The sequence below is a fragment of the Apodemus sylvaticus genome, chromosome 3 (assembly GCF_947179515.1).
Source record: "Apodemus sylvaticus chromosome 3, mApoSyl1.1, whole genome shotgun sequence".
NCBI lineage: Eukaryota > Metazoa > Chordata > Mammalia > Rodentia > Muridae > Apodemus > Apodemus sylvaticus.
This window is the reverse complement of record NC_067474.1, coordinates 138,444,451-138,462,280: the sequence shown is the minus strand read 5'-3', so window position 1 is coordinate 138,462,280 and position 17,830 is coordinate 138,444,451. Positions and strand designations below refer to the sequence as shown.

The window sequence follows — 17,830 nt, the reverse complement described above, 5'->3', positions numbered from 1 at the left end:
TTTGTTTTGCTTTTGTTTTTGTTTGTTTTCGATATAGGGTTTCTCTGTGTAGCCCTGGCCGTCCTGGAACTCACTCTGTAGACCAGGCTAGCCTCGAACTCAAAAACCCGCCTGCCGCTGCCTCCCAAAGTGCTGGGATTTCAGGCGTGCACCACCACTGCCCGGCCCCAGAATTCTTGAGTTTCCATTTCCTTCACCCCCTGAAGGGCCCTCAGACCCACCTGGTATCCCAGTCGTCAGAGCCAGTATCATACTTGTAAGTAGGCTGGAATGTAATCTCACCCTCTGTGAAGCCTTCAAAGATGGTCTTGGCAGCCACCTGGATCTTAAGCTGTACAAAAGAAGAGGAAAAAGCCTTCAGGATAAAGGGTCAAACCTGGGATTAATAGAGGCCACAACATTAATCCATATCCCAAGCCCTACCTGAAAGAGAAAGGACCCATGAGAAAACTACTCCTATTCCATGAATCAAAGAAATGATTTCATAAAGAGAGACAGAAAGTTAAGATCCTCCTTCAGTTGTTCTGTGCTGGGAAAGAGGTGGAGAACTGAAGGATTTAGACCTAATGATGCCAAGGTTGCCAGGAGCAGAAGAGCTCAGACAGAAAAGAAAGCAAGCTTCATTGTCCTGGACAGCTTTGAGCACTTAAGAAGTCTTAAGTCTATTAAGGAGAGCCAAGAAAGTCAGACGCAGGCTTCTCGCAGCCTTCGAGTGGCCAGTGCTCCATCGAAGGATGGTAGGGAACAGCAGGCCGGAGAACTGACTCATTAGAGTGAAGACAGGAGCTGAGGTTACTAGCACTGGAGAAAACTGGGGAGAAGGAAGAGGCAGGAGCAGAGGACTCATTCTAAAGAGAATTATTAAATCACCTAAAATACACCAAGTAGTTTCTTTACTGCAGAAAAAAGATCAGTAACATTAAGTCCTTGTGCCCCCAAGTCCTGATCACTTGAGTGAATGAGAAAGTGTGTGTTCTTACTCCAAGGGACACAAGGTGCTTCCAGGACAGAGACACACATGGACAGCATCAGGTGCTGGGAGTAAACCTCCCAAGATGACAGAGGAGAAACCAGGCTCTGTGCCCTCCCAGTGGAGGAGATGTGGTAACCATGTGTACCTGATCGTGCGCATACAGGGTTTGGAAGGCCTTCTCTTCCACGAGCTTTTTCACCTTTCCCACATCCAGCTCTTCTATTCTGTAGTTGAGGTCACCCAGCCACAAGATCACACTGTGAGGGCAGAGCACAGACAGGACAGGGTTTAGGAGGGGTGTTCACCCTCCCTGTCCAGGATGCATTGGACAGAAGCCCCAAGGTGGGACAGTGACTTAGTTGTTGCAGAATTTTCCTTCCCACCCACTTACTAACACATCTAATGCACTGCTGACTTGAGAGTTACAAAGGGCCAGCCACCCAGGGACCCTGTGCTACATTCCAGGCCAAAAACACACTGATAGCCTGTGTTTAGATGGAATTTTCTGAAGCAAAGCTTGACTGTGACAGCAGAGCCTGGATTCACCCACCACACCACGGCAGGCTTACTCTGAACTCCTGAGATGAGCTGTGTCACATGGTCCATTTCACCTGTTGCTGCTTCCTGAGGACATCAGACATGCCATGAACTCTACTGCTCTACCTGAAGCCAACATCCGTGTCACTAAGTAATCTGCCTAGCAGTGCACACTCTCTTCAACAAATGCATTCTCAGCCTAAAAGCAGGCAAAGGCCTGTGCCAGCTGCAGCCTCACAGTGGAAAAGACATTCTCCCTGTGAGGGACCCTGGATAGGAGCAGCCATCCAGTCAGCTTCTAAAATACCAACAAGCCAGAAACAGTACCACTGCTTTGGACAGGACCCCAGGGGCTTTCTCTTTATAAAAGTAGTTTCAAAAACTTTAACTGTGATCATAAAGTCTGAAATTCCAAGGCTTTGAAATCTGACACACAGCAAGCTTTGGTGATAAGTGAAATAAAAAAAGAACAAGCAAAACTAGTGCAATCTGCTCTGTGAGGCTAGCACTACGGTTCTGACATTGGACTCAAAGAAATGAGCAAGGGCAGGCACGAAGCACCAGGCCCCACTCTCAAGTGCGCATGCTCTGGAAGGACAGACAGACGTGGAAACCTACAACAGTGCTCCAAACTGTGCTCAGATGAAAGCTCTTAGGCTGCTTTGCCCTGATGCTCGATCAAGACAGAATTCTAGGCAAAAAAAACCCTGTGCCTCTCCAGGCACAAGGGATGCTTCGGAACGGTTCTTAAGGTCTTCCAGATGATAATTTAGGAAGCCAAGAATTTCCAAGAAACAAATATGAGCTGGCAGACGCCCAACCCCCAGCATTCGAGTCCAGGACACAATGGAGAACCCAGCCTGGCAGTCACAGGCAGGGACTGAGGAGGAAAGAAACTCAGACTCACTCGTGCTTGTTAATGGTGAGAGGGGGGAGGCTTGGGTCCACCTGAGAGAACTGCATCCGAGAACAAATGTCTCTGTAGTCTTGGTTCCTCCGCTCATACTCCTCTGTGTGGGCTGCCAGGTGAGAATTGACGACGCAGATGCTGGTGTTGTGCAGCTGGAACCTGATCGCCACTCCTCCTTTGTTACCCTATGGAAAGGATTCCCTCTCGGTCATTTAAACTCCAGACATGCAGAATAGTTTGTCTGTCTTCAGAAAGGCTATTATCCATATCTTATAGATAAGAATACAAATCTCCAAGCAGAATGACCAGACGTTTCTATAAAACACTCAGGCCAGAGCCTGCCTCCCTCGACCTTCCGTTCTTCTGTCTATATCCCTGGTGAGCCGGCTGCATGGCCAGCTCAGTTCTTACAGGAAGATCTAAAGGCAGGACTCCAGAAGCCTCAAGAGGAGGAAATTGCAAACCTATGCGGCTCACTTTTTCTTGGTGGTCAAAAGAGTTTCTGTAGCATACTCCTTAGCATACTCTGATCAACCAGAGGCTCTGGCGCTGACTAACTCCCAGGAGGAAGAAGTGCACTGGCTGGATTTTTACTGTCTATCCAATCCAGCCCTGCCAGTGGGCACAGCAGCACCCGAGGCGGGCTTGTATGGCTCCTGCATCACAAGAAGCTGAGTCAAGATCCTCACTGTACCGTAGGCTACTCCCAAGGACTCACCATCCTGCCCATGATTCCTGTCCCCACAGTCTCGGCTTCCACCTCTGAGATATAGGCTGCGTGCTCCTGTTTGACATACAGCAGCAACATAATCCCAACAAGCCGGATGAGCTTCACCTGGAACACAGAGCCAATTCTCAAGTGATGGCTGCTGCAGACAGAAGTTGAAAACCAGAATTCCCCAAGGGAAATGTGGTGGGAGAGCTGGCCGAGCCACTAACACACCTCCTCCTCCAGGCCAGGGCACAAGGCAGTCTGTTCCACTCACTGGTCAATGTACGTGATACCCTAACCCACCAAGAAGTGTCAAGACTCGGAGTCTTTCCATTCAGACAGGTCCCTCTGGAGGACTATGGGGCTGGCTTACACTGAAGGTTCACACACATGCACGCACACATGCACGTTCGCACACGCACACTCGCACATGCACACTGAGCACTTGTCTCAGACTTGCAGGCCTCTCACTCACCTTTGCGTACTTGGCATCTGGGTGAAGGCTTTCTGACACAGCCTTAAACCACTCCTCCTCCTTTGGGGTATCGTGAAAGAAGAAGGCTTCCTTACTCAGATCGAGCTCCTGGAACCTATTGGAGAGGCAACCACTGACCCAGAGAAAGGCAACGTGCAGGTAACACCTCCCAATCTACTCAGGTGCTCGGGCCTCAGCTTTCATGGCAGGACCCTCAGGGAGAGAAAACCAACCAACCAGAGACCTGAGAGCTGTGGGACTTCCTAGGCCCGTCTCTAAACATGAGCTCATTTCCTGTCCAGGACCCACCACTGGACTAGTTAGAAGCATCCCTCCATCCCTATTTTACACCCTTAGTTGTTGGGTCAGCAAAGACTTCGTGGTAGACTGGAGTTGGAATCTGAGTCCAGGGTTTGTTTGGCTTGGTCTGTCTACAGAAACCCCACGGTTTAGTTCTTTTCCCCACATCATGTCATTCAGGCTCCCGCCCCGACTGTCAGGGAAGGACAGTGTGGAGAAATTGATGCCTGAGCTGAGTGTGGGCTCCGTAGGAAAGCACTTGCCTCTCACATTTTAGTGCCCTATGTTTAATCCACAGAATTACAAAAACAAACAAAGAAATAAAAAAAAACAAGCCAGGTACGATGGTGTACACCTATAATGCCAGCACTTATATGCAGAGGCAGGAGAGCCAGCCTGGTCCATATAGCAAGTGCTAAACCAACCACTACTACACAGTGAAACCTTTTCTCAAAACTATAAAACAAGGGGCTGAGAAGATGGCCCAGTCAGCAAAGTGTTTGCCTTATAAACACAGGGACCTGAGTCTGATCCCCAGAATCCATGCAAAAACAAACACGGGGCCAGGCATAGTAGCTCACACCACTAATACCAATATGCAAAGGAGGGGTATGCAGATCTCTGTGAATTCAAGGCAACATAATCAATATAACCTCCAGGCCAAGTCCCAGACTAAAGAGACAGACAAAATAAAGCTATTTGTCTGTCTCTCTCATTCCTGGGGAATAACAGACTGGCCGCTAGCTTCCACATCCATGCATGTACATACACACATATGCACATACATAAAACTGACTGGTGAGATTTTAGTGAGCCTTCCCTTCCTGGCAGAAATAGTCGTTGCTTTGTAAGGAAAACTGTGTTGAATGTCAAGTAGTGACACATAGAAGTTTCTAACAGAAGGTTATACTAGATTTGTATCAGCATTTAAACACCAAGTACAGGGTGTGGCCAGACCTCTGTGTATCAGGAGTAACACTAAACAGAGACACAGCTGTTGCTGAGCTCGAGTTTCAATCCCTTCACCTGCCACAAAGACTCAGCTCGACTCAGGGCCCTTTCCCTACAGCAAGGCTCTCTGTCCTTACGAAATGGAAGAAGGCTGGGCAGTGGCAGTACTCACCTAATCTAATCCCAGCACTGAGAGGCAGAGGCAGGTGGATTTCTGAGTTCGAAGTCAGCCTGGTCTATAGAGTGAGTTCCAGGACAGCCAGGGCTACACAGAGGAAACACTGTCTCAAAAAAACAAAAAAAACAAAACAACAACAACAAAAAGAACTGGAAGAATGGGGGCTAGTGAAATGGCTCATCGGGTAAGAACACTGACTGCTTTTCCAAAGGTCCTGAGTTCAAATACCAGCAACCACAAGGTGGCTTACAACCATCTGTACAACTAAGTGTACTCATAAACATAAATAAATAAATCTTAAAAAAAAAAGAAAGAAAAAGAAAGAAAGAACTGGAAGAGGAAGAGAAGCACTCACCCCACGCAGTACACATCTGGAGCCTGGGCGCTGTGGCTCAGCCAGGGCCGGAGGCATTCTTTGGGGGACTGTCCATTCACGTTGTATGTTCCCACAAAAAAACTGTCACCAAAGAAGTTCAATCAGTGATTTGGAAACAGAAAGTCAGGGCTCATTCTCTGGAATGACATTTTGAGACACAAGAAATGTCCTACTTAACCTAGGGAATGACTACGGCACCAAAGGTGATCAACCGTCTGCCTTTGTGATAGCTACAAATGATATAGGTCTTCTCTGACCCATGTCCCAGCACTTGAGACAGTGAAGCAGGAGGACTGCTGTGAGTTCAAGACCAGCTTGGGCTGCATACTGAGTTTACAGCAACCTGGTGAGAGAGTGTCTCAAATAAATAGCTAGATAGCTAGATAGGTAGCTAAGTAGGTAGGTAGGTAGATGGATGGATGTATGGATGTATGGATGGATGATAGATAGATAGATAGATATATAGATAGATAAGTAGGTGGGTAGAGCAAGCTGCCCAGGCTGTTCTGAACATCCCCCCTCCCTTAAGTAGCCATTGTGGAGCCGTGTCACCAAATGTCTGCCCTGTGGGTGCTATTGAAAGGAAAACTATGCAAAGTAGCAGTGGTCAGAGGTCATTTCTTCCCCCACATGCCTAGAAATGATTTCGTTTACCTTACAGTCCCAGCACAATGGTTTTTAAAGCTCCAGAACTCTGACAGCTTTACTCAGTCAGTGCTCAGTGAGTCCAGCTAACAGGATTACTGAACGTTAATGTTTCCCTTCAAGGCCTGGGACGAGCAAGGGGACAGAAACCCAGGCAGGTCCCCGAGGCTCGGGCACTGCCCTCGGCTCTGTTCCCCACAGCCCTGTGCATACTGTTGCAGCCACCTGCGAACCGTGCCACTCTCTGCAGCCCATCAGGCACACAGCCTCCCCAAGGAGAGGATGTCAGACACCGGCAAGGAGGAGTAACAGGAAGTGGGGCACACTAGCATGCATCGTAACCCTGGCATTTGTACAGCTGAGACAGGAGGATGACTTGATCCTCTACGTTCTAGACCAAGCTGGGATATCTGACGCCCTACCCCACACAACCCCTAAGAAGTGAACGCAATGATACTCTTTGAAAAGGAAAAACATCTAACAGAATAATTTCCTTCCAATCCAAGCTATGTGAGGCAGATGCTTAAGTTCCAGAGAGCAGAATGGCCATTTTGCCTTGAAAAACCATCAATACACACCTTTAATCCTAGCACTCCATAGGCTGAGGCAGGCAGATCTCTATGAGTTTGAGGCTAGCCTGGTCTACAGAATGAGTTCCAGGCTAGCCAGGACTACACAGTGACACCATGTCTCAAAGGAAATAAAACTACGGAGAACCTAGTTGGCTACCTGAAGTTCTGGATGTAGGTATAATTTTCTTCCTTCTGCAGGAGGTGTGATTTCACGATTGTGTCTCGAAGCCCAAACTTCTGCATGGATAATATGTGAGCCTTGTCCGATACCGTGATCGTGGAGGAGCGAACCATGTCAGTAATTTCAGACTTAGATTTATTATGTCTGGAAAAATAAAAGCATTTTAATCATATTTTGAGTATGGTATGAAAAAGAAATATAAAATTTAGATGTTCCCACACATTAGTCCTGTATCACAGAATAAAAGAGGCCCAAGTTAAACTAATTCACTAATAACAAATGGGAAATCAAGTAAGCTGCTATGCTGATTATATGGTATAATTGGTCTAGAGATTTTTCTACATTTATAGAATCTTAGGTCACAAAGGGACCTTAAGAGAAAAAAAGGAAGGGATATAGCTCAGTAGGCAGAGCACTTGATGTGTATGCACAAGGTCCTGGGTTCAAGCCCCAGTACTACAAAAGTCAAATTCTCTCGTCCTGCTGGAGGTAGTAAGTGGTTGGAACTTAGATGTGCATGTTTTTCCTGCATCTCTGTGCCTCACAGAAGAAGACTGCGAGGTCCTCTGTACCCCTGGGAGTAAGTAAAAATAAAAAGGCAATGGAAATTCAGATTGCATTATTATGTAGTATTTGTTGTCAGGAAATAAATTATTCAAGACCTAGTGTAAGAAAAATATGACATATTCACCTACCAGGGTCCTATATTATAACCTAAGGAACTTGTTGGAGATGGCATAATGGACTAAAATATAAATGGCTCTTAAATTCATTCCCAGCACTAAAAATGGCATGTGTGGTGGTTTGAATAGTGGCCCCCATAGTTCCCAAGGAATGACCCTATGCAAAGGTTTAGAAGGATTAGAAGGTGTGGCCTTACTGGAGGAAGTACTTCATTGGAGGTGGCTTTGACATTTCAAAAGCCAGGCTCTTTCCTGGTGGCCTATGGATCAGGACGTAGCTCTCAACTACTGTCTCGATGTCTGCCTGCATGCCACCATGCTGTCTGCTACAATGATGGTGGACTGAATCTCTGAAACTGTAAGCAACCCCCAATTAAATACTCTCTTCTATAAGAGTTGCTGTGATCACAGTGTCTCTTTACAGCAACAGAACTAAGAGGCCACCTGAGTATTAGCAGCACTACTGTTACTTACATATCAAGTAAGGTTGTGTAAGACTATATAACATGGTGACTGCCTTAGTTAGGATTGTATTCTGTGAGGAGACACTATGACCATGGCAGCTCTTATAAAGAAAAGCATTTAACTGGGGTTGGCTTACAGTTCAGAGGGTTAGTCCATCTTCACTGTGGCAGGCAGAATGGCGGCACACGGGCAGACGCCGCACTGGAGAAGGAGCTGCGGGCTCTACATCCAGACCTGGAGGCAGCAGAAAGGGACATTGACACACTGCCCAGGCTAGAGCACCTGAGACCTTAAAGCCCACCTCTAGTGACACACTCCTTCCAACAGCACCACACCTACTCCAACAGGGCCACACCTCCTAACAGTACCACTCCCCAAGTGTCTATGGGGGCCATTTTTATTTAAACTGCCACAGTAGCACATGTTAATCTCAGTACCAGGGAAGCGGAGGCAGGGCTATCCTCATCTATGCATCAGACTCTAGGCTAGCCAGGACGATATAGTGAGACCCTGTCTCAATAAGGAGTGAGAAGGGTGACTGGAGAGACGGTTCAGTGGTTAAGAGCATTTGTTGCTCTTGTGAAGAAACCAGGTTCAGTTCCCAGTAGCCACATGGCGGCTCACAGCCACCCATAACTCCAAGGCCAGGGCTATTTGGCACCCTCCTCCAACCTCTGAGGGCATAAGACACATAAGAATTACTAAATATAATTATGCGTGGAGTGGAAGGAGTGAGAAAAATAAGCTTTCCAAGGCAAAAGGTATGAAAAGAATGTGAGAGGGCTAGAGAGATGGCTCAGCAGTTAAGAGCACTGACTGATTTCCCAAAGGTCCCAAGTTCAAATCCCAGCAACCACATGGTGGCTCACAACCATCCTTAAAGAGATCTGATGCCCTCTTCTGGTGTGTCTGAAGCCAGCTATAGTGTACTTGTATAAAAATAAATGTTTTCTTAAAAAAATAAAAAGAATGTGAGGGTAAAATCAAACATGTTCAGTCTCCTGTATTATTGTTTGTTTGTTTGTTTGTTTGTTTGTTTGAAACAGGGTTTTGCTGAGTAGAGGAATGGCTTGGAACTCAGTGTGTAGACCTAGCTGTCCTTGAATTCACAGAGATCCATCTGTCTCTTTGCCAGGTTTAACTTTTTTAAAATAATCTATCTTTCCCCTACTGTCTACCCCTCCATGTCTCCCCACCCCTACCCTGGTGGGGAGGGTGTTCCTCCTTCGTCACTCTGCCTAACCTTCAGGCAGACCAGAATAGCTTTCTCCCTGACCCTGGGGCTCCTGTTTGTGAGCTAAGGTAGAAGCCAGCGAATCCCAATGGTCCTTCTGTCCCCATACCTCAGTAGCTCACCCCCAGTCCTGGGCTGTGGGTTACAAAAGTGTTCACTGAACAGCTCTTTTGTTACTCGGGTGTTAGGATGTAGATCTGGCTCTCACAAATGCACACCTGATGCTCTAAACTGCCAAAGTACCTCTTCAGATCACTTCCTAAATCTCCACACGAGAGTTAGAGTGCTGGCAAGTTCACGTTCTAGAGGGGTTCCTGGCTATTGTAGGCGTTGGGTACCCTATGTTTAAAAATAAAAAGGTGGGAGCTCTTGGAATCTGAACTCAGATGCTCAAGTTGTAAGGCAGTGCTTTATCTACTGAGCCATCTTCTCTACCCAGCCAATGCAGTCCCTTTTCTTTTTTTAGATTGACATTATTGTTTCTAAGTATGTATGTGTCGCTGGGCAGTGGTGGCACACATCTTAATCCCAGCACTTTGGGAGGAAGAGGAAGGTGGATTTCCGAGTTCAAGGCCAGCCTGGTCTACAAAGTGAGTTACAGGACAGCCAGGGCTACATAGAGAAACCCTGTCTGGAAAAACCAAAAAAAAAAAAAAAAAAAAAAAAAAAAAAATAGTATGTACATGTCACCACAAGAGTCCATACACATAAGTGCAATTCCCAGAACTGAACATCAGATCCCCTGGAGATGTGGACACTGGGAAGTAACCCGGGTGCTCTGCAAATGCAGCCAGTGCTCTTAACTGCTGAGACGTGTCTCCACCCCCTTATGTAATTCCTGGTCACCCGGGTCTCCTTAGCTATAAAACAGTGAAGTATGAACCGATGTAGACGGCAGTCCTGGGAGAGCGCGCAGCTTGGCAGACACCGTAAGCCGCTGTGTCATACACAGGAACAGTTCTGAGGATTCAGCTTAAAGCAACTTATGCTACACACGGTGGGGCTGATTCTCTAAGGAACACTGTCTCACCAGGAAGAGATACGAACAAAGGGAGGGTTGCATTACCTTGTGAGAGAGTTTTCTGCTTTGTCCAGACACCTGGCCCCAGAACTTTGGTCCATAAGTAGGCCTCTCCCATTTGACCCCGAGTTGTCGACATTAGAACCACCTAAAGAGAAGGAATTAAAGTAGTGTGTTTGAGTACAACACACTTCTCAGACCATGGAGGAGAAATTCCTGGCAGTCCGCATCCTGCCGGCAACTCTGCAGAAGCCCACACTGTTGTGCAGGTGCAGTCTCACAAGGCATAGATAAATGGCGGGAAGGTAGCTCACCTGAATGGCTTTGCTGCTGAAAACAAAGCCATTTAGCTACTCCACCCCCTTCTGAGAACACAAATTACAGACATCAATTGCAGAAGACACTTAACACCCGAATGTGTCCTCCACATTCACCCCGATATACATATAGACATCAAGGCCAACCTAAGATATATGATGAGACCCAATCTCAAAAATCCAAGGGTAATTTACATCTCAACACTCAGAAGACAGAGACAGGCAGATATCTGTGAGTTCTAAGCTAGCTTGGTCTACTTAGTGAGTTCCAGACCAGCCAGAGCTAAGTAGTGAGACTCAGACTCAAAAACCAAAGTAAATAAAAACAATAATTTATAAGTTGGGGATGCCATTGAGTGGCAGAATGCTCGCCGAGATGTGCAAGGCCCTGAATCTGACCCCTAACGCCATCAAAAATATATAGAGAAAAATCACTTAAAGACCTCAGGGACTCTTGGAGTGGAAGAGACAATATGACACAGGCATCTGACTACTTCACAGCATGGACCCACCATGCTGATGGGGGTAAAGAAAAAAGTGTTAACCATAGAACTTTAAAGACAGTAAGTAGCCCGTGAGCCTAGTGACAAATGGAAAGCAGGCACACTGTGCTCCAGTCCAGAGTGCGGTGAAGATGGGGCACAGATTAACAACCGTGGAACTACTGCGCACGAGCACCCAGGAAAGGGACGGTGAACGATGTAAGCCAAGTGAGCCACCCACTGCTGAAGAGGCGAGCTCAGACGAGCAGAGAGAGAGCTAGAAAGAGCCCTGTGGTGGTGGGTTAGACTCAGAAATGTCAGTGTGATCAGAGAGAGAACCACCCGCAACTCCAGCTATGCTGCCGGCCTTCCGGGGCACCTCCAAGCACAAGCCATGTACTTACACACGTACACATGGTTAAAATTAGACTAAAGTTCACATGGGGCTGGTGGTGTTGCTCAATTGCAAAAATGCTTGTCCAGCACGCATGATGCCCTGGGTTCAGTCCCCAGCACCATATAAACTGGGTGTGGTTGTTTATAACAACCCTAGCATCCTGGGGACAGAGGCTGGAAGATCAGAAGTTCAAAATCACTTTCAACTACACTGGGAATTTGAGTGTAGGACACATGAGACCCTTTCTCAAAGGAAAAACTGCGCGCGTGCACGCGCGCACGCGCGCACACCACATACACACAATCTTTTGCTCTCCTCTGAGAATATACAAGAACAGCATGCATATCTGATGTGAGACCTTAGCTTCTAATACTATTTTCCAAAACTGGGCTCCTAAGAACTATTACTATTTAAGGACTGAGAAAGGAAACATACCAAGTAAGCTTTAAATACCTGACAGTGCTAAAAAGTAGGAAAGTTCCAGAAATATGTAAAATCATCATCACCATCATCAGATGATAAAACAAGTGAGAAGACATAAATCTCCCAAAGAGAATTCCAGATAACTCACATAGCAGCGTCCCCTTCGTAGAGGAAGCTGACCCCTAGGGTGGACTGTGCCGAGTGACTTCCTGCCAAACGATGAAGCCTGAAAAGAAGGAAAGTCAAGCTCTGTGGGACAGAAATGTGACAGGCACTTCCTCAGCTAGGTGGTCAAGGTTCACCAGTGATAAGTCATGTTGATAAGCTACATCCTAGATGGACAGACTCTTCCCTGCCCCATAGCATAGTCCCTGCTTAAGGACAAAAGGAAGTTGTCCTGAGAGCTGTCAATGTCATCAAAAGCAAGGCAAGACTGACAAACTGTCACAGATCAGAGGAAACTAAGGAGACACACCATAGATGGCTCAGCATCATGGGAGTCCAGCATGGGACTACGGGTAGAAAGTCATTCGGTAAAAGTCCAAGGAAATCTGAGTGTGCACTTTGGTTAATAATAATCTGTTGGGGCTGGAGAGATGGCTCAGTGGTTAAGAGCACTGACTACTCTTCCAGAGGTCTGAAGTTCAGTTCCCAGCACCCACATGGTGACTCACAACCATCTGTAATAGCCTCAGATGATGCCCTCTTCTGGTGTGTCTGAAGTCAGCAACAGTGTACTTCATATACATATAATAATAATAATAATCCATCTTCACGGATCTTACTGTTAACAAATGTGCCATGGCTACTGCAAGATTGTGTTACAGGAAACTGACGTACAGTGAAGACATTTTTCCTGTACTGTTTTCACAGAAAAACAAAACTCTTCTGACAGACATGTGGCGCACAGTTTAATCCCAGCACTCAGGAGGCAGAGGCAGGCAGACCCTTGAGTTCATGGACAGTCTTGGCTACAGAGCAAGTTCCAGGACAGCCAGGGCTATATAAAGAAACCCTGACGCCGGGCGGTGGTGGCGCATGCCTGTATTCCTAGCACTCTGGGAGGCAGAGGCAGGCAGATTTCTGAGTTCGGATTTCTGAGTTCGAGGCCAGCCTGGTCTACAGAGTGAGTTCCAGGAAGCTCTGTCTCGGGAAAAAAAAAAGAAAGAAAAGAAAAGAAACCCTGTCTCAAAGGGGAAAAAATAAGTTCTAAAATATAAGAGATTTTAGAATTGAGAGTTGAGATCTAAACCTCAGGAAAAACTTCACCTCTGCCAGCCTCTGCTCTTGTCTTGTGCCTTTCCAATCTTCGGCCCCCAGCCTCCTCTCAGGCTCCTAGGGCCCAGCCTAGTCTCTAATCGTCCATTAACAGCAGTAACTGATAAGCACACAGCTGGCCAAACGCAGCCCAGTTAGCGCAGCCTGTAGCATTGCACACGTTCTCCTCCTACAGTAAATACCTGATGGCTATCACAGCTTCCTTCGGGAAACCGTCCTTGGGAATTCCTCCCTTTTTGCACCAGACGCCCTAGCAAGATTCTAAGCAAAGCACCTCTTCCCTAGCTGTTCTCTTGCTCAGCTCCTAACCTCATTTGCCCTTAGAGTTCATTTTTTATTTATTTTCAAAGTGACTGCTGGGGATTCAAACACTCTTAGCCACTGAGTCATCTCCCCAGCCCTGGTCTCTGGATCTTAAAAACTACATACATGGGTCAGTCTGTCAGTCAGTTGGGTCTCTCTCCCCCCATCCCCAATGATTTATGTATTTTATGTGTGTGAAGGTCTTGCGTACATGTATGTATGTGCACCACCTGTGTGCCCAGTGCCAGAGGAGATTAGAAGGTAGCACAGAATACCCCGGCACTAGAGTTACAGCATGGCTGTGAGCCACCATATGGGTGCTGGAAACTGAACCTAGGTCCTCTGCAAGAGTATCAAGTGCTCTTAACCTCTAAGCCATCTCTCTAGCACCTCCACATGGGCCTCTTGCTTCATAAATGCAATTGGGAACACAAGGAAGCCAGGCAAGGAGTGAGACTCCACGGCTTGCCTTAAGAAAATGGCAGACAAGTTGAACATGGAGGAACTGTCAGCTTTGATAAGTCCTTGCCTAGAAAAATGGAGATATGCTGTCCATGAGAAGGCTCAGTAGGTAAAGGCTCTTTAACACCAAGCCTGAAAATCTGAGTTCAATCCCCATAGGACCTACAGGGAGAAAGAAGAGAATTTTCTCCCCCTAATTGTCCTCTGATTTCCATCTGTGCATGGAGACAGTTTCCTTACATAGTGGCCTCGAACCCGTAAGGATCCACTTGCCTCTGATTCCCAAGTACTAGGAATGAGGAACATGTCACCATATCCAGCTTCAAAAATTTTTGTTTTAGCCAAATGTGGTGGTACATGCCTTTAGTCCCAGGACTTGGGAGGCAGAGGCCAACCTGGTCTACAGAGCGAGTTCCAGGACAGCCAGGGATACAGAGGGAAACCCTTTCTTGAAAAAAACAAAAAGAAAGGAAGGAAGGAAGAAACAAACAAGGAAAGAGAGAGTGAGTGAGTGAGAGAGAGAGAGAGAGAAACAAAGAGGTAAGCAGATCTATCTCTATGAGTTCAAAGGCAACCAGGTCAATACAATGAGTTCCAGGACAACCAGGGGCTAAAGCTAGAGACCCTGCCTCAAAGACAGATAAAAAATAAAATCAAAACAGAGATTCAGCAGCCTGTCCTGCCCCCAGGGAGACCATCCAGTAGGAAAAGCAGGGTGACATTTTCTGAACACCTTAAGAGTCTCCATCCACATCATTCGAGACCCTGGAGGAAAAGCCACAAGTCACAAGCGGCATTGGGAGCCCAGGTACTTGTGTGATGCCGGCGACCTGTGGGTCTTTAGGGAGCCCCGCCCCCCCCAGTCCGACAGCTCCAGGTTGCCCTGGGATGTTATGGGAAACTGTATGATTAGTGAAAAGAAAACTTGCCTCCTGGCACACAAACAACAACTAAACAAAGTCTCAATTTGCATTTCTGTTCTATACCTTCCACCTCATTTCCGCCCAGCTCCTTCTCCCACGCCCTGGCTCCAACTTCTTGCATCCCAGGAAACGGCACCAGCAACCGACCAGCTGACCAGAGCAAAACCCTCACGCTCACGGGGACAGCAGCATATGCCTGCAGTCCCAGTACTCGGGCGGCTGAGGCAGAAGGACTACCTCAAGTGAGGCCAGCCTGGGCAGCGGGCTACAGCTCACAAAACAAGACAATAAAAAAATTTAGGGTTCCAGCTAGCAGGATGGGACATAACCTGTAGTCTCAGTATTTGGGAGACCACGGCTATGGGAGGATAGCCTTAGCTACTTAGGACGGACTGAAAACAAACAAACAAACCACACCAAGGCCTTTCCTCATCCACACGAACATTTAATCCACTGAGAACTGAAGCAAGTTCTGCCTTCAAAACCGCGTCCAGAAGTTCTCACCAAGACTGCAGCAGCAGCTTCCTGTCTCTGCTTCCTTACATGAGGCCTACTGTTGGTCTCCCATAGGGCAGCCGCAGCAAACCTTAAAGCACACAAATGTATTAGATGAGGTCACCTCAGAAGCCTGAGAAGGCCCGCCCCGGGGCTCTGAAGCCTCAGGGCCCCACACATCCTGGCCTGCCATCCTGCTCCTTCCCTCAGACTCACTGCCCCTTCCGTCAGACTCACTGCCGTGCCAAGGGCTTTGTCTGAGACTCGCTCCCTCCTGACACCCGCATTGCTTAGCCTGGGTTCAGTGTTGGATCTTCACTCTGACACTGGCAGACCCCTGCCCCCTGAAGGTGCTCAAATATCCCTTTATTTTCACTCTAGAAGCTTCTAAATGTCCTCGGCTCACAGCTCCTACTGTCAAAATATGTATTTATTTATCATGGGAAGGGGCACACATACGTGCCACAGTTCACTGGAGGAGGTCGGAGGACAACTGGAAGGCGTTGGTTTCTCCTTCCACGTGTGCCCTGGATCAAACTCAGGTCACCAGGCTTCAAGGGGACCATCTTCGCCCACTTTACCCACCCCGTCTTTTTACTGATAGGTCAAAAAACATCCTCATCCTCAGAGAGTTCCAGGCCAGCCAGAGCTATATAATAGGGAGACCTTGAGCTACAGAATGAGCCCATTAACACACACACACACACACACACACACACACACACACACACACACACACACGGATTAAAGGCTTACTTTTTTTTTTTTTTTTTGATTTGGTTTTTTTCGAGACAGGGTTTCTCTGTATAGCCCTGACGGCCCTGGAACTCACTCTGTAGACCAGGCTGGCCTCGAACTCAGAAATCCACCTGCCTCTGCCTCCCAAAGTGCTGGGATTACAGGCGTGCGCCACCACCGCCCAGCTGCTTACTTTACTTCTTATCCTGAGTTTCTATGTGAGTCTGTGTCTGGGTATGTGTACATGAGTGTGGGTGCACATGAAGGCCAGAAGAGGACACTGAATCTAAAATGTACCCAACATAGATGCCAGGAACCAAACGCTGTTCTCTGCAAGAATAGCAAGCACTCGACCTCTGAACTGTTGTCCCCTTTCTCTTCACCACCCCTTATTTTTTGTCTTTTGAGACAGAATCTCAATATTTAATGCAGGCTGGCCTCAAATTTCCAACAATCTCTGTCCTCAGCCTCCTATGAGCTGGGATCGCAAGCCTGTGCCTCTATGGTGAGTCCCACATTTTCTGAGTACTAACATGGTGCTCACAGATGGAAAATTCCACACCACAAAACATTATTTCATGCATGCACCCGCACTCACATACAAGCATGTACTCACATACACACATGTTCGGATAAACATATACCTTTGGCTGTATGAACAAATTGTGCATAAATGTCATGTTTTCACTTGGGTACCGTCCATGATATCTTATTACGCATAAGCACACTCTTCAAGTTCCAAGCATTCGGATGAGATGTTTACTCACCCCGTCTGCTTGCTTCTAATCACAAAATCACAAATCCACTGGAAGAATCACATCACAAGGAATGCAGCACCATCTACTGTTGAATCTGATGCTCAACAGAACCATGTTCTCATTGAAAACATTAAACTCTCACCCTGTCTCTATGTCAATACCCTCCAAGGAGGTTTCAGAAAAGTCTAAGAAACACATCTAACTTTTAAGATTTTTCTCTTGGTCCCTGGGGAGATGGCTCAGCCAGTCAAGTGCAGCCAAGCCAACATGTGGAGCCAAGTTCAGATTCCCCATACCATGCAAGCTTAGCATTGTGCTATACTCCTCTATAACCCTAGCATTAGCACTGGACTGGATGGCAGGTAGTCAGAGACAGGCAGGTCCTAGAGTCAGAGTTTACTACCGTCCAGCACAAGAGAAAGGCTGATCTTGAGTTTGAGGCCAGCCTGGTCTACATATTAAGTTCCAGAACAATCAAATCTATATTAGTGAGACCCCCATATCAAAAAAGAAAAAAAAAACCAAATAAGTAAAGAAATAAAGAAATAAAAATAAGATAGAGAGCAACTGAGAAAGATACTTGATCTTTTTTCTTTTCTTTTTTTTTTTGGATTTTTTGTTTTGTTTTGTTTTGTTTTGTTTTGTTTTTTTTGAGACAGGGTTTCTCTGTTTAGCTCTGGCTGTCCTGGAACTCACTCTGTAGACCAGGCTGGCCTCGAACTCAGAAATCCACCTGCCTCTGCCTCCCAGAGTGCTGGGATTACAGGTGTGTGCCACCACCACCCAGCTAAGATACCTGATCTTGACCTTTGGTTTCCATATGCATGCATGTGTGCACACACACACACACACACACACACACACACTATACCATAGCCTATATAAACCTAAAAATAAAAAGGGTTACCTATTAGTACTACCATCGGTTGATGTCAAGTCACTTTATTCCTATCCTATTTGTGAGGGTTAAGCTATAGCTCAGCTGGGAGCTTGCTGTGTGTGGTGATTGATGCACACCTGTGATCCACCATTCAGCATGGA

General features: G+C 46.9%; 1 protein-coding gene across 1 annotated transcript in view; it reads right to left on the bottom strand.

Moving 5' to 3' along the window:
• Positions 1-17,830, bottom strand: part of Inpp5b (inositol polyphosphate-5-phosphatase B) — a 64,261-nt gene that overhangs the window by 16,153 nt on the left and 30,278 nt on the right. Inside the window, 8 exon segments of the mRNA XM_052177303.1 lie at positions 222-331; positions 1,119-1,230; positions 2,418-2,605; positions 3,139-3,255; positions 3,608-3,722; positions 5,392-5,493; positions 6,787-6,954; positions 10,259-10,361. Coding sequence (XP_052033263.1) covers positions 222-331; positions 1,119-1,230; positions 2,418-2,605; positions 3,139-3,255; positions 3,608-3,722; positions 5,392-5,493; positions 6,787-6,954; positions 10,259-10,361 — 1,015 coding nt within the window.